The sequence below is a fragment of the Schistocerca gregaria genome, chromosome 1, assembly GCF_023897955.1.
Source record: "Schistocerca gregaria isolate iqSchGreg1 chromosome 1, iqSchGreg1.2, whole genome shotgun sequence".
Taxonomy (NCBI): Eukaryota; Metazoa; Arthropoda; class Insecta; order Orthoptera; family Acrididae; genus Schistocerca; species Schistocerca gregaria.
In genome coordinates, this window is record NC_064920.1 from 197,902,522 (window position 1) to 197,912,533 (window position 10,012).

General features: G+C 40.2%; 1 protein-coding gene across 6 annotated transcripts in view; it reads left to right on the forward strand.

Annotated features, from left to right (window-relative positions):
- Positions 1–5,375, forward strand: part of LOC126336610 (organic cation transporter protein-like) — a 366,616-nt gene extending 361,241 nt beyond the window's left edge. For all 6 annotated transcript variants that reach the window (XM_050000483.1, XM_050000492.1, XM_050000519.1 and 3 more), the window contains 2 exons: positions 2,700–2,836; positions 4,989–5,375. In XM_050000483.1, the coding sequence (XP_049856440.1) occupies positions 2,700–2,836; positions 4,989–5,055 (204 nt within the window). In that variant the 3' untranslated portion in view covers positions 5,056–5,375. The remainder of the gene's footprint in view (positions 1–2,699; positions 2,837–4,988) is intronic.
- Positions 5,376–10,012: the final 4,637 nt, after the last annotated feature.

Genomic DNA, 10,012 nt, shown 5'->3' on the forward strand with positions numbered 1-10,012 from the left:
GTAAGCATCAGAGAAAAGTTTTATTATTTTCATATCCTAAAAGATATTCATCAGTACTATGCTGCAAAAATATTCAAGTCACTAAGAAAATGTATCCACACTCCACTAATAAAAAGTAAAGCAGTCATCAACATAAAGACTAATTTTAACAGATATTCTTTTTCTTTCTCTGCATCTTATTGTAGGTGAAATGCTCTTGCCTTCTTCTTGAAGTATTAAGATGTATTTCGCCATGTATGGCGCCAACTTTCTGATTGACAAGGAATTAATGCTGTGGTAAAAATTATGTTTTTAGATATGCAGAGCTTTGCAAAGGTGAAACTGATAGTATGTAGAAAAAAAAGAATGTTTCTTGCTATGTTTTTGTACTAATTTTTGCTGTGAAAAGCGAGAAAGCACTGAGTGGCAGACAGGCAAGGTGAAAAATTATGCTAGGTATTATTAGCTGTCGTAATATTACCTATTAGCTTTCAGCACTCTCATGTCACCAATCTGTATCAATCTGTTCATATACCATCTAAAGGAATCCTTCCTAATCACCCAGAATTCAAACACCTCATCTGGTTCAAATTCACTGAAGCCATCTTCATGATATGGACAGAGAGTGAGGATGTGCCTTCCACATTCTGCCAGAACCTCAACAACTACTTCCCCATTTGCTGTCCATTTAATTAAATATTTAGGGATTAGAATAATCAACAACTTACATTGGAATGGTCATGTCGATAATGCTGTGGGGAAGTTGAACCAAAGACAGTATTTTATTGGTGGAACACTAAGAAGATACAACTAGTTCACTAAAGTGACTGTCTACAATATGCTTGTCTGTCCTCTGCTGAAGTATTGCTATGCAGTATAGGATCCTTATCAGACAGGGTTAACACAGGACATCAAAAGAGTTCAAAGAAAGGAACCTCATTTGGTACTATAATGAAATAGGGGAGAGAGCATCACAGATATGCTACACTGGGTTGGCAATCATTATAACAAAGGTGTTTTTTCATTGCGATGAGATTTTTCCACAAAATTTCAGTCATCAATTACCAACTTCCTCCTCTGAATGCGAAACTATTCTGTTGATGCCCACCTACATAGGGAGAAATGATCATCGCAATAAAGTAAGACAAACCAGAACTTGCATGGGAGATTTAAGTGTTAGCTTTTCCCATGTGCTGTGCGAGAGGAACAGTAGAGTAGTAGTGACAGAGTCATTTTATGAACTCCCTGCCAAGCTCTTCAGTGTGAATTGCAGAGTAGTCATCTAGATGTAATTGCTTCATCTGGCCATTCTTAACCCAATTTCCTTGATGTTGACCACTATCTCAAGGATGGCTACATCAGTATCTCCATCCCCATGAAAGCTACAAACTATCAACAGTACCTCCTTTTCAACAGCTCCCACTCATTTCACACCACGAACACTCTTCCAAACAGCCTAGCCACCCTTGCTTGTTGCATCTAGTGATGAGCAGTCACTCTCCAATTATGCCAAGGGTCTCACTGAGACCTTCACAGACTGAAGTTAAGCTCCCTACCATCACCAGAAAAAGGTGTGTCATGACTTGTCTTTCCAGTCACTTGCCATTCCCAACATATTGTTCAGATGTTCTCTGCTAGGGTTTCAGCTATCTCTTGTCATGCTCTGAAATAAGAAATATCCTCTCCTCTATCCTAATCACCCCTCCTGCAGTGGTATTCCGCTGCCTACCCAACCTACACAATATCTTTGTCCATCCCTATTCCACCCAACCCTTTGCCCCATGGCTCGTATCCCTGTGGCAGACCTAGATGCAAGTCCTGTCATATATATCATTCCAGTATAACTGGTGCCAACCCTGTCACAGCCATCCCCTATGCCATTAGAGGCAGAGCCACCTGTGAAAGAACCCAAGTGAGCTACCAACCAAGCTGCAACCACTGTGCCTCATTCTAAGTGGTCATGGCCACTGCCAGACTGTGGTCAAGAGATAGCTGGAACACTCAGTTGATTAACATGCCACCCAACTCAGTAAGCTTGACTTCAACAACTGTTTCACAGCATGTGCCATGTGGATTCTACCAATCAGCTCCAGTTCTTTTGAACTACACAGATGGTAACTCTCTCTGCAACATCTGCTTCATTCCTGTAAGCCCCTGACTTTGACCATTGCTAGTCCCTGTGCTCCACCTACCTAACCTCTTCCCTACATCCCTACACATATGCCTTCCATCCTGGCAGTGCACCGGCATAATTATTTTCCATTCTCGATTTATCTCCTCTTCCTTTTGCCCCCATACTATGAGCACAACCTCCCAATGCTGCAGCTAGCAACCTGCTGTCTTGTCCTCACCACATCCTTGCATGCTCACACAGGCAGCACTAGGATTCTTCTACCCCTACCCTGCTATCTCACATCCTCCCCACCCCATACCTCCTCTGTATCCCTAGTACCAACACCAACAAAGGTCACTGCTCACCTTGGATGCCGTTGCCATTGGGCCTTAGTGCCTGGAGATGATAGTGACTGTGTGTGTGAGTTTTGTTTTGTCCGTTTCTAATAAAGGACTTCATGCTGTGCCTTTCTGCCATTCAGTGCCTCCTCTATGTGGCAAGTAGCAATCTGTCTTTTTCATAATATTGTTATTCCATTCCAGATTTCCCATTGTTTGATTATGTACTGTACAAAAATACATGTGATAAATTCCACTTTTTTTTCCAGGCTGAACACTGGCAGCCACTACCTTTGCTGATATTTGGTGCTCTATCTTTGGCAGCAGGAGTTACTGCACTTTTACTTCCAGAAACAATGAATCAGAAATTACCAGACACTATAGCAGAAGGAGAAAATTTTGGAAAGTAAGAACAATTGATCCAGTTTTAATGCACCTATAAGTGATTGATGTGCAAAATTTGTGAATTTCTTTACATATTACAGTCCTTTTATTTTGCCTGAATGTTATCTGTGTAACCATTTCTGTCATAAATTGAGGCACTCTACAAGTCACACACTGAGGTACACTTTCAACAGTTCTTTTCAGCCAGTGTGACCGTGGCCTACTTTGTAAGTATTCAGATGATGTTCTAAGAGTTCAAGAACCATTTTGACATCACATAACCTTTTTTGTATGGCTTCATTGAACTAGGATAAAAATGTGTGTTTCCAAATACTTATCAGAAATTGAAAGAAATGTATTTTTTTCTTTTTAACAAAATCTTGAAGTAGTATTCCTATTCAGTAATGTTGCTGTGGTAACGAGATGGCTGTACTCCCCCTGTCATACACACAGTGCTCTCCATAATAACAGATAATGACTTGCAGGGGTGTTATTCTCTTAATTGCAAGTGCTAAGCAACAAAATTCACATTTCATTATATTTTTTAAGTAATTTGCAGTTCATGTTGACAGCTGAAATTTGTGTATTTTAACTGAGGTTAACTATGAGTTACAAAAACGTCAGAGCAGATTTGTACATGATGAATCTGACCATTCCCTTGTCAGTAACAGGTCATACGTCACTTGTCCTTTTTTTTAAGCCTTGTTTTTCAACCATTGAGAGGTCTTCTTTGTGAATTCATTTATTGTCTAAGTCTCAGAGCTCTAGGTCAGCATATATAAACTGTCATCTACATATTTATTTCCTTCTTTGATCTGAAGGCCATTGAATGTTCCCAAAAACCTTGCCATCCTTGTTTGATATGAAATAAAATTTCATGTCTTACATTACACTTTATACTTATGAGCTAGTAAAGATAGGTACACTCATTGACATTTTCTAGAATCATATTTTGTCAGTGCAAATAATTTTAGTTTCAAATACTTCCACATAGAATTGCATGGTAATGTGGCTGACTAGAACATCATAAACAACAATAAAAGTAAAGCTTTTAGATTTTCTGTCCTGTTTCTCCCTTTTTTTGTGGCAAAGGAGAAAATGCGAGACTTGAGATTTTTCATTACTTTAATTTTCCATCATTTATACTTTCATGTTGCATCAAATTATAGTTATTCAGAAGGCTTTCGATGCTTCACCATGAGCTTTATGTGCCTGAAACATGATTTTTTTAAATTTTTTGGAGGCTAATATTGTGTTTGGTTTTCTGAAAGAAACTTTTAACAGTCATTTAAATGGTTTTTGATGCATAAATTCTTGTTGTAGGTCTATGTTATATTTGAGAATCGATATTTTATATTATTTTGTGAAGATAATTTTTGTGATAATCATTTAGTGCATTCATAAAAATTAGTTTACGGTAATTATTCATTTCCTTTTTCCTCATTTGACTTTTCCATTTGTTGTGTTCGCAAAATTGATATGTTTTGTACTTTTTACCATATTTTATTTATTCTGAATTAGTCCATATTGTAGCTTTAATAGAGAGGTGAAACAGGGATCTTCGTTAGTAATAAGAGAACAATGACAGAGTTCCTTTTTACATAAAAGATTATACAGCCTTAAATAACAAATTTGTAAAATACTGGTACATTTCAAAAATTGTAATGAAGAATTAAGTGGTTACAAGCAGTATTTGTGTTAATCTACAAAATGCTTCTGTCAATAAGTCATTTATTGTCGGTGGTCAAAAAACATAAATTTACTCATATATAGTTCTGCATTTTGAAACACTACTGTGGTCTGTATCAGCTAGTAAAAAAACCAGCATAAGTAATTAGTAACAAGAATGTAGTTATGTATCAGTATTACAGAGAGAGGCACTTATATGAGTGAAATGTGAAGAATAGTGTAACTTAGAAAATAACCTATGTGTGGCTGTCATATATCCTAAAAAATTGTAACATTTAACAAAATACAACTTCTTCCTTTCATTACTTTGCATATCAGCCATTCCATCATTTGTTACATCTTCAGCAGGGATTTAACAGTTCCACTATATACTGGTATATTTCCTGTAGCTGTGTTACATTTTTATTTGTTTTACTGTTTTCCTTCTTTCTTTTTTTATGTGAATGAATTTATGGATACATCCTTTTCTTCTTCTTCTCCTCCAGGGTAACTGATGATAAACAAGACATTAATGGTGATGTCCTTTTGGAGACCAAGGAGACCGAGAAATGAAAGACATGAAAATTTGTGAATTATATGCACTGATGGACATTGTACACAAAGCACTCATTGTGTTATACAAATGTATAACACAAAATGGCGAAAATACTTAATTTAGTGGTCTTTCAATTGGTGATATATGCACACTGTATTTACATTGTTCAGATATCTCATGCCATGAATTTTTTGAGCAGTTTTGAATTATATGTCAGCCACAACTTTTAGTACAAGATTTTTACGTAATGCATATGATGATCTCTGGCACTATGTTTTGAAATGAGAATATTTTCAAGAAGCACAAATCGATCAATAAAACAACTTTTTATATTTTGGATGTTGCATTATTAATATTTCACAACCATATGGATTTTAATAGGCCTTCGAGATATTCAAACCTCTTCATTTTCAGAGTGATAGTAACAGCTTGTTCTCTCATGCTTGCAATTAAATGAGACATATGTGCAGAAAAATATTTAATGATTGTGAGAACGTATGAAAATAATTGTGTAATTAAGTAATGATGTTTATTACAATGCAGACATTCTACAGACAAAAATATCATAAATAATATGTTTATATTGCTCTTATCATTTGCTAAGACCTACATATTTGTGATCCATTTGTTTGATCTTTCTGGTAGCCTAAAAGTGAAAAGAGACTGTTTAAAGTTATTCTTAATCATTAGTTGCTTTACACCTCCTGCAGGTATGTAAATCATAAAAGTAATTTGCACATTACAGTCAGGTTACCAGGGTATTACACTGCATAGTATTAATTTTTCTGGGCATCACAGAAGAACTGAAATTTAAACATAAAATGTGTATCGTGAATTTCTTAAGAAAATTAATGAAATGTATGTTAAATGCAGATGATGCTATAGTTTAGTCAGTCTGGGAGTGGTGTTTCAATGTCTTGAGTTACTATTCCACTGTGTCAGTTGTAGGTGGGATGAACAGAGTGACACATTGAGGCTCTCCCAAGGAACCTCTGACAATGTTGAAGAGACAATAGAATCACTGTTGGGCATTGAAGAACAAAATATCGAGCACCTTAAACTCCAACAACAGAAAAATAATTGTTAAAGTGGGAGAATACTTGTGCAGAATCAGAAATCACAAAATGTGCATTAAAAGCAATGGAATGAGTAAAAAGCTGAGGTACTGAGCAGGTTTGAGTCATCAGAGCTTCAGCTGTCAAATCATTAAATACATTCAAAGTTCAGCATGTCACGACATTTTTCACTAATCATTGGTATCAGTTCATGCCAGTGGATCTTCATAGATCTCAACTTGTTTCACTCCATTTCAGTCAATTTATTTCAGCAGGAAAGTGAAATAGGTGACAAGCAATGTGAAATTCTTTGGCACAAACAATTTTGTTCTATCAGGTACCACAGTTAACCAACATTATAACCTTCCACTGCTAACACTATTGTGTGAATCACAGCACAAAAAAGGAAACTGCCTGCATTGAGATGCTCATACACTCCTGGAAATTGAAATAAGAACACCGTGAATTCATTGTCCCAGGAAGGGGAAACTTTATTGACACATTCCTGGGGTCAGATACATCACATGATCACACTGACAGAACCACAGGCACATAGACACAGGCAACAGAGCATGCACAATGTCGGCACTAGTACAGTGTATATCCACCTTTCGCAGCAATGCAGGCTGCTATTCTCCCTTGGAGACGATCGTAGAGATGCTGGATGTAGTCCTGTGGAACGGCTTGCCGTGCCATTTCCACCTGGCGCCTCAGTTGGACCAGCGTTCGTGCTGGACATGCAGACTGCGTGAGACGACGCTTCATCCAGTCCCAAACATGTTCAATGGGGGACAGATCCGGAGATCTTGCTGGCCAGGGTAGTTGACTTACACCTTCTAGAGCACGTTGGGTGGCACGGGATACATGCGGACGTGCATTGTCCTGTTGGAACAGCAAGTTCCCTTGCCGGTCTAGGAATGGTAGAACGATGGGTTCGATGACGGTTTGGATGTACCATGCACTATTCAGTGTTCCCTCGACGATCACCAGAGGTGTACGGCCAGTGTAGGAGATCGCTCCCCACACCATGATGCCGGGTGTTGGCCCTGTGTGCCTCGGTCGTATGCAGTCCCGATTGTGTCGCTCACCTGCACGGCGCCAAACACGCATACGACCGTCATTGGCACCAAGGCAGAAGCGACTCTCATCGCTGAAGACGACACGTCTCCATTCGTCCCTCCATTCACGCCTGTCGCGACACCACTGGAGGCACGATGTTGGGGCGTGAGCGGAAGACGGCCTAACGGTGTGCGGGACCGTAGCCCAGCTTCATGGAGACCGTTGCGAATGGTCCTCGCCGATACCCCAGGAGCAACAGTGTCCCTAATTTGCTGGGAAGTGGCAGTGCGGTCCTCTACGGCACTGCGTAGGATCCTACGGTCTTGGCGTGCATCCGTGCGTCGCTGCGGTCCGGTCCCAGCTCGACGGGCACGTGCACCTTCTGCCGACCACTGGCAACAACATCGATGTACTGTGGAGACCTCACACCCCACGTGTTGAGCAATTCGCCGGTACGTCCACCCGGCCTCCCGCATGCCCACTATAAGCCCTCGCTCATAGTCCGTCAACTGCACATACGGTTCACGTCCACGCTGTCGCAGCATGCTACCAGTGTTAAAGACTGCGTTGGAGCTCCCATCACGTGAGTACGGTGGCCAATAGTGTTCCATGTGGTGATATATAGGCGACTGGCCAGCACACAGGAGGTTAGCTCAGTGCTCATGCTTGATGCTGTTGGATCTATCTTGGCTGTGCTAGCACTGCTTGATAACTACCTTACTTGTCACCAGGATACTTTTATTGGTCATGTCTTGGATTTGTCTCTCTGCTGCTCTTGGCCATGTTGTTGCCATTGTGGCAAAGGCTTTGTGTAGAACCTTCCTGTTGTGTAGATTGTTTGTTCTTGCCCTGATCTGTTGTCTTGCCTGCAATCTGCCTGTCACATTTTGTTCACCTACCTTCAGTTTGGAATACTCTTCAGCAGGCACCTCTCCCATCTGGCAACTTCCTCTGTTTTTCCATTCCTCCAAGACCTCCAGTATGTGCACCCATATCTGGCTATCCACAGATATAGCAGTACCTAATCTCTGTAATCTACTGTGAAGTATACAGCACACAGTATGTTCCACTGTACCACATATTAGGGATTCTTCGCGTTCCGTTCCTGTGTGAAGCTGGAAAAGAATGAATGCTTCATTACTTTTGTGTGCACTGTTATCTAATCTTGGTACTGTGGTCTCTATGGGATTGATACATAGTGGATTGTAGTATATATACCTATATTTCTCATTTAATACTGATCTTGAAACTTAATAAGTAGTTTTTCATGGGATAGTTGGGTTCTGTCTTCAAGTGGCTGCAAGTTTTTCAGCACACCAGTGTTGCTCTCCCATATGTGTAACAAACCTGTGACCATTGGGGCTGCCAATCTAAGTATTTATTCAACATTACCTTTTGGTTCTATTTGGTATAAGTCCCACAAGCTTGAGAAATATAGTAATTATCTAGGATGGGTCTCAAGTGTTTTGCAAGCAGTCCCTGCACAGACTAGCAGCATTTTTTCAGTATCCTGCCACTGCACAGAAGTCTGCTACTTGTTTTACCTATGATTGAGCCTATATGGTCATTCTATCTCATATTATCACAAATTTGTTCATTGGGTTTTAGTGAGCTGCCTGATTCCAGTTGTACTTTGTTGATACTGTTATAAGATACTATGTTTGTTGAATCTGTGATGTACACAGTTTTACATTTTTGAACATTTCAAGCAATTTACTGTCATTTGCACAACTTTGAAATCTTATCAAGGTTTGATTGCAGCTGTTTTAAGATTGTGCTTCATTATAAATTTGCAAGAAGTCTTTGTTACTATTAATATTGTCTGCCAGGTCATTAATGTAAAACAAGGAGCACTTTCCTTGTGCATGTTTGTATTTACTTCTATGTCTATCAACCAATTTTCAGCCAAGATAACAAGCTATGTTTTCCATACCAAGAAATTCTCAGTTCAGTTGCAAATTTCATGTGACACTCCCCCATATTCTTGCACCTTCTTCAATAAGTGTTGGTGTAGTACTGAGGCTAATTATTTTCAAAAGTCAAGAAATACTGCATCTATCTGACTGCCCTCATCCATGGTTTTCGGCATGTAGTGTGAGAAAACCACAAGCTGGTTTTTGTATGACCTAAGTTTTTGCTGGCATGGAGGAGGTCGATTTGTCTGAGATACCTCATTACATTTTATCTCAGAATATATTATAAGATCTTCATGATCTGGACTCACAGTGAAGAACAACTCCAGAATTTCCTCTCCAACCTCAACTCCTTTGGTTCCATCAGATTCACCTGGTCCTACTCCAAATCCCATGCCACTTTCCTAGATGTTGACCTCCATCTGTCCAATGGCCAGCTGCACACATCCGTCCACATCAAACCCACCAACAAGCAACAGTACCTCCATTATGACAGCTGCCACCCATTCCATATCAAACGGTCCCTTCCCTACAGCCTAGGCCTTCGTGGCAAACGAATCTGCTCCAGTCCTGAATCCCTCGACCATTACACCAACAACCTGAAAACAGCTTTCGCATCCCGCAACTACCCTCCCAACCTGGTACAGAAGCAGATAACCAGAGCCACTTCCTCATCCCCTCAAACCCAGAACCTCTCACAGAAGAACCCCAAAAGTGCCCCACTTGTAACAGAATACTTCCCGGGACTGGATCAGACCTTGAATGTGGCTCTCCAGCAGGGATACGACTTCCTAAAATCCTGCCCCGAAATGAGATCCATCCTTCATGAAATCCTCCCCACTCCACCAAGAGTGTCTTTCCGCCGTCCACCTAACCTTCGTAACCTCTTGGTTCATCCCTATGAAATCCCCAAACCACCTCCCCTACCCTCTGGCTCCTACCCTTGC